A 22,458-nucleotide genomic window follows, 5' to 3' on the forward strand; every position below is an offset into this window, starting at 1 on the left:
CAGCTGTGTGTATTTGCTTGTGTGTGTGTACGTGTACGTGTACGTGTACGTGTGTGTGTGTGTGTGTGTGTGTGTGTGTGTGTGTGTGTGTGTGTGTGTGTGTGTGTGTGTGTGTGTGTGTGTGTGTGTGTGTGTGTACGTGTGTGTGTTAAGGGGGGTAGTGTGTGTGTTAAGGGGGGTAGTGTGTGTGTGTTAAAGGGGGGGGCGTAGTGTGTGTGTGTGTGTGCGTGTGAGGCAGTGCGCTGTGTGTGTCTGTACGTGTGCGTGTGTGGGCATGTGTGCGTGTGTGTGATGAGGAGGAGGAAAAGAGCGGTTGAATACACGGAGGGGGGGGATAACTCCCACACGAGGAGATGGCTATTCATAGTGCAGTATGGTCTGCATGGCCCTGACCCAGTCTGTTACTGTAATAACTTGACAGTCCGACTCTGTTGACTCAGTGTAGAGACAGTGGCCTTGTTCCTATACCTTCAAGATCAGGGCTCTCCAAACCTGTTCCTGGAGAGCTACTGTCCTGTGGGTTTTCGCTCCAACCCTAATCTAGCACACCTGTGTGTATGTGTGTTAAGGGGGGCGTAGTGTGTGCGTGTGTTAAGGGGGGGCGTTGTGTGCGTGTGAGGCAGTGCACTGTGCTGCGGTAACAGTACCAGCCATGCCAGCACACGCAGGCAGTTATCAGAGGAGCTGAGATCTGGGAGCTTCATGAGAGCCCTGTGTGGTTTACAGCAGCCCACTCACTCTTAGCTGAACAGCTGTTTGTAGCGAGCTGCACCAGAGAGCTGGACAACACTGTCAATAGAGGAGGAATGCTGTGTAAACAGCCATGGGTTTCAGGAAGGTAGCTGTGTTGGCTGTGAATGAGGGGTAAACTACACTACACTCCCAGGAACAAGCTGGGGAGAGGAGAGGGAGAGGGGAGAGCAGGGTAGAGGGGAGGGGAGGGGAGAGGAGAGGAGAGGAGAGGAGAGGAGAGGAGAGGAGGGTAGAGGGAGAGGGGAGGGGAGAGGAGGTGGAGAGGAGGGTAGAGGGGATGGAAGAGGGGAGAGCGTGGTAGAGGGGGAGGGGAGTGGAGGGTAGAGGGGAGGGGAGAGGAGGGTAGAGGGAGAGGGGAGAGGAGGGTAGAGGGAGAGGGGAGGGGGGAGGGGAGAGGAGGGTAGAGGGGAGGGGAGAGGAGGGTAGAGGGAGAGGGGAGGGGAGAGGAGGGGAGAGGGGAGGGGAGGGGAGAGGAGAGGAGAGGAGGGAGAGGGAGAGGGGAGGGAGGGGAGAGGAGGAGAGAGGAAGGTATAGGGGATGGAAGAGGGGAGAGCAGGGTAGAGGGGAGGAGAGAGAGAGAGAGTGAGGGGAGGTTGAGAGGGGAGGAGAAGGAGAGGAGAGGAGAGAGGGGAGGGGGAGGAGAAGGAGGGGAGAGGAGAGAGGGGATAGGGGAGGGGGAGGATAAGGAGGTTGAGAGGGGAGGGGGAGGAGAAGGAGAGGTTGAGAGGGGAGGGGGAGGAGGAGAGGAGAAAGGGGAGGGGGAGGAGAAGGAGAGGGGAGGAGAAGGAGAGGGGAAGTTGAAAGGGGAGAGGGTAGGAGAAGGAGAAGGAGAGGGGAGGGGAGAGGGGAGAGCTATGCCCAAATATAGGAAACAAGAAAACAAGGCACAGAAACATTTAAAAAATGTTGTGCAAAAGAAAATGAAAAAGTGTGGTTCTCTTTGGAACTGCACAGATAGCACCACTATTAATTAATTGTGTTTCATTCCGTTTCTTACTGTTTTCCTCAGTTTCTTTCCTAGTGAACAGTACTTAGGAGTAGGCACTTACCTCTCTCATCTCATAGCTTATCTCATCCCATCTCTGTCCTGAGAATACATGGCATTCTGTATAGATGACCAGCTCAGGAGAAAGCAAAGCACCTTTCGTTAATCTACCTTTCTTGATTTCTCAGTTCAGGAAGGTTTTGCTGGGGACCTTAAAACCTCTAGAACGTTATAGCAAAATGTAGACTTCCTCCTAAATAGACATACCCAAAAGTAGTTATTTTTCATGAGGTGGCCATGAACAATAACTAGTAATGCTGTATGCATTAGCATCGAACAGCCCCCGTGATATGCAACTTTTCAGGGAAGTTAGAAACCAATATACACAGACAGTTAGAAAAGCCAAGGCTAGCTTTTTCAAGCAGAAATTTGCTTCCTGCAACACAAACTCAAAAACGTTCTGGGATACTGTAAAGTCTATAGAGAATAAGAACACCTCCTCCCAGCTGCCGACTGCACTGAGGATAGGAAACTCTGTCACCTCCGATAAATCCGCTATAATTGAGAATTTCAATAAGCATTTTTCTACGGCTGGCCATGCTTTCCACCTGGCTACCCCTACTGCGGTCAACAGCACTACACCCCCCACAGCTACTCACCCAAGCCTTCCCCATTTCTCCTTCTCCCAAATCCAGTCAGCTGATGTTCTGAAAGAGCTGCAAAATCTGGACCCCTACAAATCAGCCGGGCTCGACAATCTGGACCCTTTCTTTCTAAAATGATCTGCCGAAATTTTCGCAACCCCTATTATTAGCCTGTTCAACCTCTCTTTTGTGTCGTCTGAGATTCCCATAGATTGGAAAGCAGCTGCTGTCATCCCCCTCTTCAAAGGAGGGGATACTCTTGACCCAAACTGCTACAGACCTATATCTATCCTACCCTGCCTTTCTAAGGTCTTCAAAAGCCAAGTCAACAAACAAATTACCGACCATTTAGAATCCCACCGCACCCTCTCTGCTATGCAATCTGGTTTCAGAGCTGGTCATGGGTGCACCTCAGCCACGCTCAAGGTCCTAAATGATATCGTAACCGCCATCGATAAGTAACAATACTGTGCTGCCGTATTCATTGACCTGGCCAAGGCTTTCGACTCTGTCAATCACCACATCCTCATCGGCAGACTCAATAGCCTTGGTTTCTCAAATGATTGCCTCGCCTGGTTCACCAACTACTTCTCTGATAGAGTTCAGTGTATCAAATCGGAGGACCTGTTGTCCGGGCCTCTGGTAGTCTCTATGGGGGTGCCACAGGGTTCAATTCTTGGGCCAACTCTTTTCTCTGCATACATCAATGATGTCGCTCTTGCTGCTGGTGAGTCTCTGATCCACCTCTACGCAGACGACACCATTCTGTATACTTCTGGCCCTTCTTTGGACACTGTGTTAACTACCCTCCAGACGAGCTTCAATGCCATACAACTCTCCTCCCGTGACCTCCAACTGCTCTTAAATACAAGTAAAACTAAATGCATTCTCTTCAACCGATCGCTGCCCGCACCTGCCCGCCCGTCCAGCATCACTACTCTGGACGGTTCTTACTTAGAATATGTGGACAACTACAAATACCTAGGTGTCTGGTTAGACTGTAAGCTCTCCTTCCAGACTCACATCAAACATTTCCAATCCAAAGTTAAATCTAGAATTGGCTTCCTATTTCGCCACAAAGCATCCTTCACTTATGCTGCCAAACATACCCTCGTAAAACTGACCATCCTACCGATCCTCGACTTTGGCGATGTCATTTACAAAATAGCCTCCAATACCCTACTCAATAAACTGGATGCAGTCTATCACAGTGCCATCCGTTTTGTCACCAAAGCCCCATTACTACCCACCACTGCGACCTGTACGCTCTCGTTGGCTGGCCCTCGCTTCATACTCATCACCAAACCCACTGGCTCCAGGTCATCTACAAGACCCTGCTAGGTAAAGTCCCCCCTTATCTCCGCTCACTGGTCACCATAGCAGCTCCCACCTGTAGCACGCGCCCCAGCAGGTATATCTCTCTGGTCACCCCCAAAGCCAATTCCTCTTTTGGCCGTGTCTCCTTCCAGTTCTCCGCTGCCAATGACTGGAACGAACTACAAAAATCTCTGAAACTGGAAACACTTATCTCCCTCACTAGCTTTAAGCACCAGCTGTCAGAGCAGCTCACAGATCACTGCACCTGTACATAGCCCATCTATAATTTAGCCCTAACAACTACCTCTTCCCCTACTGTATTTATTTATTTATTTTTGCTCCTTTGCACCCCATTATTTATATTTCTACTTTGCACTTTCTTCCACTACAAAACTACCATTCCAGTGTTTTACTTGCTATATTGTATTTACTTTGCCACTATGGCCTTTTTTGCCTTTACTTCCCTTATCTCACCTCATTTGCTCACATTGTATATAGACTTATTTTTCTACTGTATTATTGACTGTATGTTTGTTTTACTCCATGTGTAACTAACTCTGTGTTGTTGTATGTGTCGAACTGCTTTGCTTTATCTTTGCCAGGTCGCAATTGTAAATGAGAACTTGTTCTCAACTTGCCTACCTGGTTAAATAAAGGTGAAATAAATAAATAAAATAAAATAATTGTTTTAGAAAGGTCTGGAACCCATCTTTCTGGTAAAATAGCTATACATTGCTGAAGTGTACTCACTTTTGAGGACATAAGCTCATGTTAGAAGTTCAAATATTATGAAAATATAGAAAATCATTTATGTGAAATGCTTGCTTACGCCTCTTCTCAACAATGCAGAATACAACAAAACATTCAAGATAATAATAGAAAAATAAATTGTTAAAATAGGAATAAATACACAATGAGCAATGATAGCTTGACTATATGCATGGAGTACCAGTACCAAGTCAATGATAGCTTGGCTATATGCATGGAGTACCAGTACCAAGTCAATGATAGCTTGGCTATATGCATGGAGTACCAGTACCAAGTCAATGATAGCTTGGCTATATGCATGGAGTACCAGTACCAAGTCAATGATAGCTTGGCTATATGCATGGAGTACCAGTACCAAGTCAATGATAGCTTGGCTATATGCATGGAGTACCAGTACCAAGTCAATGATAGCTTGGCTATATGCATGGAGTACCAGTACCAAGTCAATGATAGCTTGGCTATATGCATGGAGTACCAGTACCAAGTCAATGATAGCTTGGCTATATGCATGGAGTACCAGTACCAAGTCAATGATAGCTTGGCTATATGCATGGAGTACCAGTACCAAGTCAATGATAGCTTGGCTATATGCGTGCAGTATCACTACCAAGTCATTGATAGCTTGACTATATGCATGGAGTACTAGTACCAAGTCAATGATAGCTTCGCTATATGCATGGAGTACCAGTACCAAGTCAATGATAGCTTGGCTATATGCATGGAGTACCAGTACCAAGTCAATGATAGCTTGGCTATATGCATGGAGTACCTGTACCAAGTCAATGATAGCTTGGCTATATGCATGGAGTACCAGTACCAAGTCAATGATAGCTTGGCTATATGCATGGAGTACCAGTACCAAGTCAATGATAGCTTGGCTATATGCATGGAGTACCTGTACCAAGTCAATGATAGCTTGGCTATATGCATGGGGTATGAGATAATTGAGGTAGATATGTACATAAAGGTAGGGGTAAAGTGATTAGGCAACAGGATAGATAATAGACAGTAGCAGCAGCGTGTGTGGAAGTGTGTGTGTGTGTGGCGAATGTGTGTGTATGTGTTGGAGTGTCAGTGTAAGTATGTGTGAGTATGTGGGTAGAGTCCAGTGTGTGGGCATAGAGTCAAAAAGAGTAAGTGCAAAAAGGATCAATGCAGATAGTCCAGGTAGCTATTTAGTTAACTATTTAGCAGTCTTATGGCTTGGGGGTATAAGCTCCTCAGGAGCCTTTTGGTCCCATAATTAGCGTTCCGGTATCGTTTGCCATGCAGTAGCAGAGAGAACAGTCATGACTTGGGTGGTTGGAGTTTTTGACAATTTTTAAGGCCTTCCTCTGACACCGCCTGGTATAGAGGTCCTGGATGGCAGGAAGTTCTGCCACAGTGATATACTGGGCCGTTCACACTACCCTCTGTAGCGCCTTGGGGTCGGATGCCGAGCAGTAGTCATACCAAGCAGTGATGCAGCCAGTCAAGACGCTCTCAATGGTGCAGCTGTATAACTTTTTGAGGATCTGAGGGCCCATGCCAAATCTTTTCAGCCTCCTGAGGGAGAAGAGGCATGGTCGTTCCCTCTTCACGACTGTGTTGGTGTGTTTGGACAATGGTAGTTCCTTAGCGATGTGGACACTGAGGAACTTGAAGCTGTCAACCCGCTCCACTACAGCCCCGTCGATGTGAATGGGGGCGTGCTCGGCCCACCTTTTCCTGTAGTCCACGATCAGCTCCTTTGTCTTGCCCATGTTGAGGGAGAGGTTGTTATCCTGGCACCACACTGCCAGGTCTCTGACCTCCTCCCTATAGGCTGTCTCATCGTCATTGGTGATCAGGCCCACCACCGTTGTGTCATTGGCAAAGTTGGTAATGGTGTTGGAGTCATGCACGGCCACACGGCCATGCATAGCAAGAATAAAAAACGCACGACACGTTTAAGTATCTATGAACAGCCCTAGGCTAATAGATTGTAGAAGGGTTGCCGTTAATTGCTCCAGTCTCACTGGCCTTGCCGGTTCAGAAGGAAGCCTGTAACAGCCCTAACAGCCACAGGCCCCTCTTCCTTATTTACGAGGTGTGGCTGCTTTTCCAGCTGTCCCACCACTTACCCACGGGACAGTACGAGAGGGGGACTCAGGGTGTTTTATGACAGCCCATAACTTTTGGCCGTTGTTGGTTCCCACAGGGCCAGGGGCCACTGACAGATTTTGTGCAGGTGACAGCATTGGAGGTTTGGAGGCCACTAGGGCTCATTCCGTCAAGTTTCCCCGGTGTCATTTTGTAACCTGTCGCCGACAGAGTGAAAGGGGGTATTCAAATGAGCGTGATCAAACACAGACCCTGAGAGGTGATAGAGGGCTATTAGGCAGCGTCCGGCAGGGGGATCCCCTTTGTGACTTCCAACAGGAGAGCTACACCCTTGAAGTGGCGCTGTGAGCCACCTTGTAAAGAACAGCCTTATAATTTCCCATGATAGCCTCACAACTCTGACTAGCAGTCGTCCACTATTATTAAAGTCCCGTAGCAGAGCGAAGCTACACAGCACCCACTGTGGGCCACTTACAGCACCCACAGCCAGGAGGCAAGAGTCCTAGACATGAGGAGCCTCCCTGGCAGACATCAGAGGCTTCATGATCTCTCACCAACATCCAACAGCTAGCCAATCTCAGTAAGGGATAGACTCTTACAGTGTGCTCTTGTTCTCTTGTTCTCTCTGTGCTATTTGCTTGGTTGACCATTCCCTCTAGTGTACAAAACATTAAGCACATGTTGACTCCAATACTTCCTACAGTTGTGTCAAGTTGACTGGATGTCCTTTGGGTGGTGGACCATTCTTGATACACACGGGAAATTGTTGAGCGTGAAAAACCCAGCAGCGTTTCAGTTCTGGACACAAACCGGTGCACCTGGCACCTACAACCATACCCCGTTCAAAAACACAAATATTTTGTCTTGCCCATTCACCCTCTGAATGGCACATAGTGTTAGTAGCTCCCGAGTGGCGCAGCGGTCTAAGGCACTACATCTCAGCGCTAGAGGCGTCACTACAGACCCTGGTTTGATGCCAGGCTGTATCACAACTGCCAGAGTACCATAGGGCGGCGCACAATTGGCCCAGTGTCGTCCGGGTTAGGGTTTGGCCGGGGTAGGCCGTCATTGTAAATAAGAATTTGTTCTTAACTGACTTGCCTAGTTAAATCAACATAGACAATCCATGTCTCAATAGTCTCCAGGCTTAAAAATCCTTCTTTAACCTGTCTACACTGATTGAAGTGGATTTAACAAGTGACATCAATAAGGGATCATAGCTTTCACCTGGGTTTACCTGGTCAGTCTATGTCATGTTTTGTACACTCAGTGTTTATATTTTATAATTCATGTATGGTTATTTTTATCTAAGAGAGTCACAATTACTGAAATAACCTGTTAATTTGTCATGTTGCTGGTATACAGATTATTGTGTTTACCAGAGATCTAAGATATATGAGGTCCTAATCAAACCTTCATTCCCAGTATCCAGGCCTAAGGGCAAACTTCAGCTGGGTAGACATAGCATCATCCTTAAACAGTACCACAACTCTGTTTGTTCCCGGCCTGTTTTTGTCCTTCAGCATCTATTCTCATCCATCTTTCAGCTGGAGTGGCTGAGTCTTAACAGAGGCGTAACAGTGAACAGAGTGGATGAGGAGAGATGGGAGAAGGGAGTCTGAAAAAAAAGAGGGATTAACACAGACTGACCTGGAAACAAAAATAAAACACACCAGATCATACATGTCTTGCTTCCGGTGCCGACAGAGATGGTCGCCTCGCTTCGCATTCTTAGGAAACTATGCAGTATTTTGTTTTTTTATGTATTATTTCTTACACTGTTACCCGAGGAAATCTTAAGTCTTATGACATACAGCCGGGAGGAACTATTGGATATAAGAGCAATGTAAACTTACCAACATTATGACCAGGAATACGACTTTCCCGAAGCGGATCCTCTGTTTGGTCCACCACCCAGGACAATGGATCGGATCCCAGCCGGCAACCAAAACAACGGCACCGCAGAAGAGGCAGACGGAGCGGTCTTCTGGCCAGGCTCCGTAGACGGGCACATCGCCCACCGCTACCTAGTATACTACTTGCCAATGTCCAGTCTCTTGACAGCATGGTAAATTAAATCTAAGCAAGGGTTGCCTCCAGAGAGACATCAGAGATTGTAACATTCTCTGTTTCACGGAAACATGGCTCACTCTATATATGTTATCAGAGTCAGTACAGCCACCTGGTTTCTTTATGCATCGCACCGACAGAAACAAACATCTCACTGGTAAGAAGAAGGGCGGGGGTGTATGCCTTATGATTAACGAGTCGTGGTGTGATCATAAAAACATACATGAACTCAAGTCCTTTTGTTCACCTGACCTAGAATTCCTTACAATCAAATGCCGACCGCATTATTTACCAAGAGAATTCTCTTCGATTATAATCACAGTCGTGTATATCCCCCCCCAAGCAGACATCTCGACGGCCCTGAAAGAACTTCATTGGACTCTATGTAAACTGGAAACCACATATCCTGAGGCTGTATTTATTGTAGCTGTGGATTTTAACAAGGCTAATCTGAAAACAAGGCTCCCTAAATTTGATCAGCATATCGAATGCGCGACCCAGGCCGGCAAAATTCTGGATCATTGTTATTCTAACTTCCGCGATGCATACAAAGCCCTCCCCCGCCCTCCTTTCGGCAAATCTGACCACGACTCCATTTTGTTGCTCCCAGCCTATAGACAGAAACTATAACACGAAAGGGCTGTTCAACGCTGGTCCAACCAATCTGATTCCACGCTTCAAGATTGCTTCGATCACATGGACTGGGATATGTTCCGGATAGCGTCGAACAACAACATTGATGTATATGCTGATTCGGTGAGCGAGTTTATTAGCAAGTGCATTGGTGATGTTGTACCCACGACAAATATTAAAACCTTCCCCAACCAGAAACCGTGGATTGATGGCAGCATTCACGCAAAACTGAAAGCGCGAACCACTGCTTTTAACCAGGGCAAGGCGACTAGAAACATGACCGAATACAAACAGTGTAGCTATTCCCTCCACAAGGCAATCATACAAGCTAAGCGTCAGTATAGAGACAAAGTAAAGTCGCAATTCAACAGCTCAGACACAAGAGGTATGTGGCAGGGTCTACAGTCAATCACGGACTACAAAAATAAAACCAGCCCCGTTTCGGACCCCGATGTCTTGCTCCCAGACAAACTAAACAACTTCTTTGCTCACTTTGAGGACAATACAGTGCCACCGACACGGCCCGCTACCAAAACCTGCGGGCTCTCCTTAACCGCAGCCAATGTGAGTAAAACATTGAAACGTGTTAACCCTCGTAAGGCTGCCGGCCTCCCTAGCCGCATCCTCAGAGCATGCGTAGACCAGCTGGTTGGTGTGTTTACGGACATATTCAATCAATCCCTATCCCAGTCTGCGCTTCCCACCTGCTTCAAGAGGGTCACCATTGTTCCTGTTCCCAAGAAATCTAAGGTAACTGAGCCAAACTACTATCGCCCGTAGCACTCACTTCCGTCATCATGAAGTGCTTTGAGAGACTTGTCAATGATCATATCACCTCCACCCTACCTGACACCCTAGACCCACTCCAATTTGCTTACCGCCCCAATAGGTCCACAGATGACGTAATCGCAATCACACTGCACACTGCCCTAACCCATCTGGACAAGAGGAATACCTATGTAAGAATGCTGTTCATCGACTGCAGCTCAGCATTTAACACCATAGTACTCTCCAAACTCGTCATTAAGTTCGAGACCCTGGGTCTCGAACCCGCCCTGTGCAACTGAGTCCTGGACTTTCTGACGGGACGCCCCCAGGTGGTGAGGGTAGGAAACAACATCTCCACCCCGCTGATCCTCAACACTGGGGCCCCACAAGGGTGCGTTCTCAGCCCTCTCCTGTACTCCCTGTTCACCCATCACTGCGTGGCCATGCATGCCTCCAACTCAATTATCAAGCTTGCAGACGACACTACAGTGTTAGGCTTGATTACCAACAATGACGAGACGGCCTACAGGGAGGAGGTGAGGGCCCTCGGAGTGTGGTGTCAGGAAAATAACCTCACACTCAACATCAACAAAACAAAGGAGATGATCGTGGACTTTAACCTCACACTCAATGTCAACAAAACAAAGGAGATGATCGTGGACTTCAGGAAACAGCAGGGGGAGCACCCCCCTATCCACATCGATGGGACAGTAGTGGAGAAGGTGGAAAGTTTTAAGTTCCTCGGCCTACACATCACATCACAGACAGCGTGGTGAAGAAGGTGCAACAGTGCCTCTTCAACCTCAGTAGACTGAAGAAATGTGGCTTATCACCAAAAACACTCACACACTTTTACAGATGCACAATCGAGAGCATCCTGTCGGGCTGTATCACCGCCTGGTACGGCAACTGCTCCGCCCACAACCGTAAGGCTCTTCAGAGGGTAGTGAGGTCTGCACAACGCATCACCGGGGGCAAACTACCTGCCCTCCAGGACACCTACACCACCCGATGTCACAGGAAGGCCAAAAAGATCATCAAGGACAACAACCACCCGAGCCACTGCCTGTTCACCCCGCTACCATCCAGAAGGCGAGGTCAGTACAGGTGCATCAAAGCTGGGACCGAGAGACTGAATGGCTTCTATCTCAAGGCCATCAGACTGTTAAACAGCCATCACTAACATTGAGTGGCTGCTGCCAACATGCTGACTCAAATCTCTAGCCACTTTAATAATTAAAAATTGGATGTACTACATGTATCACTAGTCACTTTAAACAATGCCACTGTATATAATGTTTACATACCCTACATTTCTCATCTCATATGTATATACTGTACTCTATACCATCTACTGCATCTTGCCTATGCCGTTCATCCATATATTTATATGTACATATTCCTATTCATTCCTTTGTTGTTGTGAAATTCTTAGATTACTTGTTAGATATTACTGCATGGTCGGAACTAGAAGCACAAGCATTTCGCTACACTCGCATTAACATCTGCTAACCATGTGTATGTGACCAATACAATTTGATTTGATTTGCAGTTGTTACTGAGTCTACCAGACCTGGATTCAAATACTTGACTATTTAAATATTTGTATATGAAAATATAATGTTAATATTAAGAGTGTTGTAACGCCCTGGCCATAGAGAGGGTTTTTTTGTTCTTTATTTTGGTTAGGCCAGGGTGTTACACTGGGTGGGCGTTCTATGTTCGTTTACTAGGTTTTTTTGTATTTCTTTGTTTTGGGCCGTGTGTGGCTCCCAATCAGGCACAGCTGAAGTTCGTTGTTGCTGATTGGGAGTCACACATAAGGAGCATGTTTTTCCTTTGGGTTTTGTGGGTAATTGTTTCTGTTGAGTGTTTTGCACCTGACAGGACTGTTTGGCTGTCAGTTTTCTCGTTTTGTTTTGTGTAGTGTTCTTTATTAAATTAAAATCATGATGAACACTAACTCCGCTGCACCTTGGTCTACTCTCTCTTCCGACAGCCGTTACATGCCAATACTTTTGACAATGTATATCCAAATACATTTCCATTTTCAACTACTTGTATAACAAAAAAAATCGAAACGCTTCCTTAAAATATATTTGAAAGTAATTGAAATACAATGAATAGTATTTGTCAACAGAGTGCCATATCATTGCATAAGCAACAACCTCTCCCTCAACGTGATAAAGACAAAGGAGATGATTGTGGACTACAGGAAAAAAAGAACCGAGCAGGCCCCCATTCTCATCGACGGGGCTGTAGTGGAGCAGGTTGAGAGCTTCTTGGTGTCCACATCACCAACAAACTAACATGGTCCAAGCACACCAAGACAGTCGTGAAGAGGGCACGACAAAACCTATTCCCCCTCAGGAAACTGAAAAGATTTGGCATGGTTCCTCAGATCCTCAAAAGGTTCTACAGCTGCACCATTGAGAGCATCCTGACTGGTTGCATCACTACCTGGTATGGCAACTGCTCGGCCTCCGACCGCAAGGCACTACAGAGGGTAGTGCGAACGGCCCAGTACATTACTGGGGCCAAGCTTCCTACCATCCAGGACCTCTATACCAGGCGGTGTCAGAGGAAGGCCCTAAAAATCTTCAAAGACTCCAGCCACCCCAGTCATAGACTGTTCTTTCTACTACCACACGGCAAGCAGTACCAGAGCGCCAGGTCTGGGTCCAAGAGGCTTCTGAACAGCTTCTACCCTCAAGCCATAAGACTCCTGAACATCTAATCAAATGGCTACCCAGACTATTTGCACCCCCCCCCCTTTTACTCTACTGCTACTCTCTGTTGTTATCATCTATACATAGTCATTTTAATAACTCTACCTACATGTACATATTACATCAACTAACCGGTGCCCCCCGCACATTGACTCTGTACTGATACTCCCCTGTATATAGTCTCGCTATTGTTATTTTACTATTGCTCTTTAACTACTTGTAACTTTTATTTCTTATTCTTTTCCGTATTTCTTTTTAACTGAATTGTTGGTTAGGGGCTCATAAGTAAGAATTTCCCTTAAGGTCTACACTTAAGGTGTACACCTGTTGTATTCGGCGCATGTGACAAATACAATTTCATTTGATTACCACTACGAACACTACTAATGCTACTACCACTACTAACACTGTAGACTACCACTACAAACACCACTACCACTACTAACGCTGTAGACTACCACTACAAACACTACTATCACTACTACCACTACTAACACTGTAGACTACCTCTACTACCACTACTAACACTGTACACTACCACTAATACCACTACTACCACAACTAACACTATAGACTACCACTACTACCACTACTAATGCTATAGACTACCACAACTAACACTATAGACCACCACTAATACCACTACTAATACTGTAGACTACCACTACTAACACTATAGACTACCACTACTACCACTACTAACGCTATAGACTACCACTACTACCACTACTAACACTGTCTACCACTACTACAACTACTAACACTGTAGACCACCACTACTACCACTACTAACACTGTAGACCACCACTACTACCACTACTACCACTACTACAACTACTACCACTACAAACACAATAGACTACCACTACTACCACTACTAACACAATAGACTACCACTACTACCACTACTAACACTACTACCATTATAGACTACCACTTCTACCACTAATAACACTATAGACTACCACTACTACCAATATAGACTACCACTACTAACACTATAGACTACCACTACTACCACTACTACCACTACTAACACTATAGACTACCACTACTACCACTACTACCACTATAGACTACCACCACTACTAACACTATAGACTACCACTACAAACACTACTACCACTACTACCACTATAGACTACCACTAATACCACTACTACCACTACTAACACTATAGACTACCACTACTACCACTACTACCACTACTAACACTATAGACTACCACTACTACCACTACTAACACTGCTAGCGCTATAGACTACCACTACTATAGACTACGACTACTACCACTACTAACACTATAGACTACCACTACTACCACTACAGACTAACACTATAGACTACAACTTCTACCACTACTACCACTACTACCACTATAGACGAATACTATAGAATAACACTACTACCACTACTAACACTATAGAATACCACTACTACCACTACTAACACTATAGACTACCACTACTACCACTACTAACACTATAGACTACCACTACTACCACTACTACCACTATAGACTACCACTACTACCACTACTAACACTGTAGACCACCACTACTACCACTACTAACACTGTAGACCACCACTACTACCACTACTAACACCATAGACTACCACTACTACCACTATAGACTACCACTACTAACACTACTACCACTACTATTACTACTACCACTATAGACTACCACTACTACCACTACTAACACTATAGACTAGCACTACTACCACTACTAACACTGTAGACTACCACTACTATCACTATAGACTAATACTACTACCCCTACTACCACTTAGACTACCACTACTACCACTAAGACTAGTAGAACGCAACGACAGTGCTGTCATTCACTCATCAAAACTAAAACGAACCTTGAGAATTAAAAAATACAAAATTAAACAGTGCCTAGAACTGGAATTGAACCCCCAATGTTTGGAGCCGTAGCTCAGGGTTTCATCCTCATCCTCAAGCCCGTCCCCAACACCCTTGTCATGAGCCTACTAGATCAGTGGTCCCCAACCTTTTTCGGTTACTGTACCACCAACTGAATTTTTCTCTGTCCAGAGTACCCCTGTCGTACCCCTTTGTGCATTTTAGCAGTAGGCCTATGGTTTCATGAGTCTTCTCAAGTACCTGCAGTGGATAGGCCAAGTTCCCCCAGGGGTCCCACTGTGCGAACCACTGTACTAGATGTTAACAATCACACGAATTGCCCTAGTGGACAAGTAATTGGCATGTAAATACATAGACTTGCCTTCACATAACTTCATCATCGTAAAAGCGCTAACCCCCCCCCTCAACCCCCAGCTGGTCGGTGGTCAGACAGGGTCAGGCAGGGGTCGAGACATTTATGGGGTGTGGATATTTGTGCAGGGTAGCATTCCTCCTGTTGACACCGAGCAACGCTCTCTGAGACGAGTCTGCATACAGAGTGAGAAGAGAGGGGAGGAGAAGAGTGGAGGGAGGAGAGTGGAGTGGAGGAAGAGGTAGGAGAAAAGATTAGTCTTCAAAATGTTTATCCAAATACATTCCCATTTTAAATACTTCCTTAAAATGTATTTGAAAGTAATTGAAATACAATAAATAGTATTTTAACCCAGGTCTAGTGTCAATAGAGTGTCAACAGAGTGCTACATCATTGCATAAGCATGTGAACATCATATGTTGCGAGGAGAGACAGTAATCCCATGTAATGCTGTGGAAAGCTCAGCTAGCATAGCCGATACAGAATCTGTACAAGCAACTGGTAGTGAGCAACAGAGAGATGGATTAGGGGTGTCATGGCTGGATCTAGGCCATGGCAGGAGAAACAAGTGATAGACTAACACTATAGACTAACACTATGGACTATTAGGAGGACGATACTTTATAACTTGTGGGAGATTTGTCCAAATTTACACACACACACATATTTTAAGATTCTGTAGGAGTTGTGTGCTTCAGTAACTCTTGGTTGAATAAATTCCCAGTCAGAGTCAGTGTTTGAATGATACATTTGCCACGTTCACTTCCTCCAGCACCTTGCTGAGTCACCCTGTCAAGCTGTAACACTATTAATTTTATTAAAGGAAAGATTCACCCATTTTGAACGTTATATTGTTTTTGTACATCTCTGAGTGATGTTCTATTGATTCCCGGGGTCATTTCAAGTTTTCATGTGTATCTGAGCTATTGCCGTTAAAGCAGGCAGAAATGTGTCTGGTATGACGTAGCATTGAGATGAAGTCTCTCTCACTACACTGGAAGTTAATAGGAGTATGACTTTTAGATCGCGAAAACGTCTATCATACATGTCAGATTTCAATACTGGCCGATGTCATGACACAGGAGGTTGTCTTCTCTTTAATGAGTCACTGATCATATTTTTGCGATATATCCAACCTCGAAAAATGTGTAATTTAACAGAGGGTCCACCACATTTCACCTATTTGTCTGCCTCTTCAGTCCAGGGGGCATTGCCTGCTGCCGTACATGGCTGTTGCGAATGTCACACCACTCTGCGAGGCACATCGATCTGCAGGTTGAACATGGTGAGATTGTAGACTCCTAAATTGACAGTGGAGTTTGTTTAGCTAGCTATCTAGCCAGCCCATAGAGAGAGCATTCCATTGTGGGTTTTGTAGTCGACTTGAGCCATAACAGATTTCCACAACGATTTTCACATGTTGCTACCAACCTTATTATAATGACAAAATGAAAAGAAATCACAAAAAATATTGCTCTCACATATTAGTGTTATTTAACACTGTAAATTATAAGAATTAGTGGTTTTCCGTGGATTTTTTGTTACTCAAGCAAATGGTTTTAATTCCCCAAAATAAGCATATATTTTTACACATTTATTTAAAAGAAATATACATTTTTGTATGTTTTTCACAGGTTGAACAGTTATTTTTATCAATATCATCAATAGCAACTTGTCAGGAAAAGTTTTTGTTATTCATTCAGTGTTTTGTTTCTGTGATACTTAGTCTGAGAAATTGGCAAGTGAGCTCATCTGACATACCGGTACGATGTACGATAGCCCCCGATATGGATGATATAGGCACCATTACTATACAAAAGAGAGATTTTATTTTCGTTCCTCCATATTAACACAGAAGATATGGTAAATTGTGTTTTATGTCGGTAACTAGTTGCTTGACAAAGTCCAAAAAAAGGGTTTAGAAATGGAAGCTTTTGACCCCTTGTGAACAAAATGGATCACTGTTTGTGCTTTTAGGGTTGTATAACAAAATGTACTGCAGGCTACTAAGGTTTATATTCGAACACATGTTGTCATGAAGTTACCCAAGCCTGTAATGAACTCAAAGGTCTTTGTTTTGATTTTATATCTTTGGAGCACGGAGAGGTGACTTGAGGCGCCTCTCCCACCCCTTTGGTGATTACCCTTCACCCTCCACCCCCACGGTGATTCGGCCAGCCAGCTCCTACCACACCTACAGTGATGACGCAGAGCGAGCCCTGGCCTGGACATGGGACAGTGGCCATGGTTAGCACACAAAGGGCTGCTCACAGTAAACAGCAGACAGTGTTTGGGTTCACTGGGGGCCACTGGTGGAGATTGTGATGACTGATGTCTCATTAACCCCGTCTGAGCCAGGGGGGAGGAGGTGGAGGAGGTCTGGGGGAGGAGGTGGGGGAGGTCTGGAGGAGGTGGGGGGGGGTCTGGGGGAGGGGAGGAGGTGGGGGAGGTCTGGGGGAGGAGTTGGGGGGAGGGAAATGTGGCGCTGGACCCCCAGGCCCCTCGGATAGAAAGGTCAGTGACCCATATTGTGCCCACCCTCCGGTAATGACAGCGAAGTTATCTCACTTGAGTCTGGTGACGGAGATTGTCTTTGTCAAGTTGTTGAGGAAACGCACAAATGTGCAGATATGGTAGACCTATGTATGGCTGGTGGGATGTGGGTGACACCTTAGCTTGGACCTTGAGGCAGTGCTGAGAGCAGAACAGAGTGAAAACACTGACTGACTGAGTACTGAACAGTTTTAATTCAATTGTTAGAACTGTATGTGCAAATCCACGGGTCTTCAGTGTGGTGATAACTGACTGAGAAAGAGAAATCTCACACAGACACTCCTCCAGGGTTGGGGTTAATTCCACAGATTTGATTCTAATTCAATTCCCTCTCCCTGGAAATTCCATTTAATTCAATTCAAATTCCAGGTCAGATTTGGAATTCAGAGATAATTCAACTCCTCTCAATTCCAATGTTAGGTAAATTCCAATAATTCAATTCCCAACTCAATATTATCCCCAACAATTCCCATTCCAATTAAATTTCCCCAGGGTTTCAGGCTCATCATGTCACGGTTCAGGCAGCCTACATACAGTATACTGGAATTATAGAGGTACAAGTTAAAATTATTTAAAACAAAAAGACCAAGTCCAATTCAATTCCAATTCCAAAACTTGAACATTGTTGAAATTCAAATTGATTTCAAAGTAAATTCTCCAGTTCATTAGTGAATTCAAGAATTTAATTGGAATTTGAAATTAAATTGGGATTGACCCCAACCTTGCACTCATCATACTGTGAGTACACTACTCACTACATCCGTGTTAGTCATGGAAGGTGGTGCAAGACACTCCAGGCTCCACCATAGAGCATCCTTCTCATTGGTCGAAACAGAGCAGTCTCACCAGCACCAATGATCAAGATTTTTTGGGGCCAATAAAGGACAGCACTAGCGGCTAATTCATATTGTTATCAAAGAATTCATCAAGAAAAAATATTCATTATCATCCAGACATAGGTGTATAAATTAGCAATACAAATAATACGTAATTTTAAGTTGTGATATTTATTCATAACCCAGATAAAAAAATCTTGATACTAAAACAGTTTTTACAGATTTATATTATTAAAGTATTTTTTTGTAAAACATTCACCCCCAAACTTGCTATACACATCTACATGTCTTTATAACATTGATAGCAGGAGATAATTCAATTTAACAATATTAAAATAATAATCATAATAAACACATGTCAAAATGATGTTAATATTTACCGTAACAACTCTATGAGACACTGCATACCTTTCACACCTTATATTTCCATTCCCTTATAACCAAAAGTGAGTTGAAAGGAAAGATGCTCCTGCATCCTGATTTTCTTTGGCCCATGAGCCTTTGCAATATTCTGCCCAATCACTGAACTTCAATGCAACGTCTCTGAGCCATCTTAGTATAGCACCTGGCCTCCAAACAAAATGCTAAGGCTGTCTTTCTCGCTATACAAGTGAAGACACGGGAGTTCCAAAACTACATTCTAATTTCATCATATCCAGTGGCCTCTTAACAGGCATGCAGTATCTTGCACGCAAGCACACACAAACATACATATGCATGCACATACAAACACACACACACACACACACACAAACATCCCGGCCACACAAACACACACATCTCGGCCTTAGACCGTTAAAAAATGTTGCTTGAAACAAATGGGAGTTCAATCTTTCAGGAAGTTAGAGTCACAGACACTGAGGGACCCTGAGATGGAGCTTTTTTCCCTTCTTTTTTTAACCTTTATTTAACCAGGCAAGTCAGTTAAGAACCAATTCTTATTTACAATGACGGCCTACCCCGGCCAAACCCTCCCCTAACCCGGACGACGCTGGGTCAATTGTGCGCCGCCCTATGGGACTCCCGATCACGGCCGGTTGTGATACAGCCCGGGAACTAACCCGGGGTGCAGAGTCATAGGTGGCGTTCCTGCCTGACTAAATTGCAGACGCCTGCCAGATCTCAACACTCGTGTAGATGTTTAACATATCTGCTAACCACATCATATGACATAGCAATCTGATGTCGGACTGTGCAGTCGATGACATGGCGCATAACTATTGGTTAATGCAATGAAACGTCTGCGATGTAGTCAGTTAGTCAGTCAGTCACGCCACCACAGACAGAGAGCAGGAGGGTCCGGTTCAAACATCAAGTTATTCAGAGAGGTTTATGGATGAGAATAATCCAGTGTTCCTGTATTCCTTTTTACTGCGCGGCCTCTTCAAAGACCAAACGAATCCAAATGTGACATCACATGGAGAAACAACATCACGTTGTCATAGAGAGATCTTGGCTTGACGAGCAAACAGCAACATTGACAATAAATAAAGGTTGATGACGAGCAAATAAAAAACTGTAAGAACATAAAAATACAGTCAGGATTGCATATCAAAACGACAGAGACTGAGACAAAATGTATTTGGCACAAAATAAAATAAAACATTTAAAAGCAATACTTTGATTAAGTGAGCCTTTTAAACTATATCCATTGCTTTGGGAATTTGATTGTCCTTCACCGTTAACATTGAGTGCATGTGTGTTTCTAATTAAGAGGCATGTCTATTAATTAATCAATAAACCCAACTGATGAATCTCCAACAAATTGTCAATACTCAAACCTTTTTTTGATGTTGACAGTACCTTGACCTTGGTATGACCTTATCAGCCACCTGTTTCAGGTCACTGATGCATTTTGGCCACAGGGACTTTGGACCTCACAGAGCTACAGGTATGTGTGCAAGAAAACCCATTGTCACAAAGCAAAGCCATATATGCACATAGGGGGATGTCTTGTATTCTCAGAGGGAGAAACAGTTTGATTATTAAGTTCCCAGTGATCTCTGAATAACACAGCTGCTTGATGTTCTTCAGTAAGTACTACTTCAATAGTACTTCATGAAGATCTTACAGAGTAGAAGCTTTGGTTTTTACAGGTCCAAATGTGTACTTGAAGTATAGCGCTTCTATACACCTGCATATGCAGACCAACTCATTTTGAATTGAATAATGTGGAGAGCATGCCACAATGGCATAGTTAAAGTGATGCCAGGGCAATATTAGAATGTATTTCAATACCAATAAAAATAAATATATGTAAATATCTGTATTTCTCACTTGTTAATAGTATTCTTTTGTAACCCGTGAATGCAGTCCACGTGGATCTGCTATGTAGCGAGGAACAACTGAAAAGTACATAAATAAAGATGGTTATAAAACAAAATAACACATGTGGAAAGTAACACATTTAAGGACACATTTACACTTCAACAGGATGGCTCCTCTCTCTGAGAGAGTGAGACCTCTCCTGTCATATCCTTCTCTCATTTCTGTGCTGTCTGTCTGTCTGTCTGTCTGTCTGTCTGTCTGTCTGTCTGTCTGTCTGTCTGTCTGTCTGTCTGTCTGTCTGTCTGTCTGTCTGTCTGTCTGTCTGTCTGTCTGTCTGTCTGTCTGTCTGTCTGTCTGTCTGTCTGTCTGTCTGTCTGTCTGTCTGTCTGTCTCGCTCTCTCAGCAGGTCATGTGTAGTGCAACACCTTTACATCTTCAGCTCATCGTCCCAAAGAAAAACACAAAGAGCCATATTCACCCCTCATAGAAAAATAAATCAATAAAAAAACATGGAAAGATACCTTTCATATATACTTCTATATAAAATAGTTGTTATATACATATAGACAACAACAGATAATTGACCTGTACAGTATACACCTGATCCATAAGAGAGACAAGAGGTACTGAAGTGTATGGCTTGACTGGAAAAATTATTCCAAATATTTACATCTTTATCATCGATATCTTATACATATTTTAACATCCCTGGAATCACGAAGACAAACTATGGAGACTACATCCCATACCTCACTCACTCACGCACTCAGCTGAAATGAGGCAACCACAGGCCTGGCCTGGTCCTAATGGTGCTTTGAGCTGTCCAATCCAAACCTACGTTCAGCTCTAATTTGGTGACCTATGATGGGTGAGTGGTGTAAAGATCAGGCGTGAAACCGGCCCTCAAACATGCCATCCTCAGTCTAAACTAAAGAGATGTTAAGTTGGACCAATGGAAAGTCAGTCGGGTGTCATTGACCTCCTGGATCCTGGTTGTTCAGGACCCAGATCTTTGTCTTCAGTTACCCAGTGAGGGTGGGAGCAGAATGGGGTTCACTGCTGTGAATGGCTACCCCCTCCCCTTCTTTTAACTAGACCCCAGTCTAGCAGCCATGTGTGTTGAGATATCCAGTGTAGACAGGGGACAGCCCTGCCTTGGCCCTGACGTCCACCACTAGTCAGCACTGACTAAGGCCAGGGGTCCTTCAGGGAAAGCCACAGGCACCTTGACCTTCACTTCCTCCAGGACTGACCCATCTGGGAACCCTCCTACGGACTGAGTCAGGCCATGGGCACCTTCAGGCAAAGCTGCGGGGACCTTCACCTTCATTTCCCATCAGACCCATCAGATGGGTGGTTCAGTAGTATCCTCAGGACAAGATGTCCTCAACTCAGCAGACGATGGCCACCCCCTCAGCAGTGAGCAGTTGACCGCTGGTGGGGTCGTAGGTGCCAGCCAGATAGTACAGGCCTTGGGTGGTCACGCTACTGCTGGGTTTCTGGCCGCGGGTCATGTGCTCATACTCCTCGCGGCTCACCACCTGGCACTTGTGGGAGATTGTCTGGACGTCATTCTCGTCCTCGTGGCACGACTGATACAGAGCGTGCTAAGAGAGAGAGAGAGAGAGAGAGAGAGAAAGAGAGAGAGAGAGAGAGAGAAGCAAATGTCAGTATTTTCAATCGACTTCAACTCTGAAACCATAATATGCCGAGACACCAAAAGACTATGAAATCTTGCTATCCCCTGTAATGTTACACTATGGTCGCGTTTCAAACAGATGAACAACCTGTGCACTACGATTGGTA

At 44.8% G+C, this 22,458-nt stretch overlaps 1 protein-coding gene across 7 annotated transcripts in view; it reads right to left on the reverse strand.

Annotated features, from left to right (window-relative positions):
* Positions 1-18,536: 18,536 nt before the first annotated feature.
* Positions 18,537-22,458, reverse strand: part of LOC115207371 (BAH and coiled-coil domain-containing protein 1) — a 30,903-nt gene continuing 26,981 nt past the window's right edge. For all 7 annotated transcript variants that reach the window (XM_029774422.1, XM_029774413.1, XM_029774405.1 and 4 more), the window contains exon 13: positions 18,537-22,259. In XM_029774422.1, the coding sequence (XP_029630282.1) occupies positions 22,044-22,259 (216 nt within the window). In that variant the 3' untranslated portion in view covers positions 18,537-22,043. The remainder of the gene's footprint in view (positions 22,260-22,458) is intronic.

The sequence above is a fragment of the Salmo trutta genome, chromosome 1 (assembly GCF_901001165.1).
Source record: "Salmo trutta chromosome 1, fSalTru1.1, whole genome shotgun sequence".
Classification (NCBI taxonomy): domain Eukaryota; kingdom Metazoa; phylum Chordata; class Actinopteri; order Salmoniformes; family Salmonidae; genus Salmo; species Salmo trutta.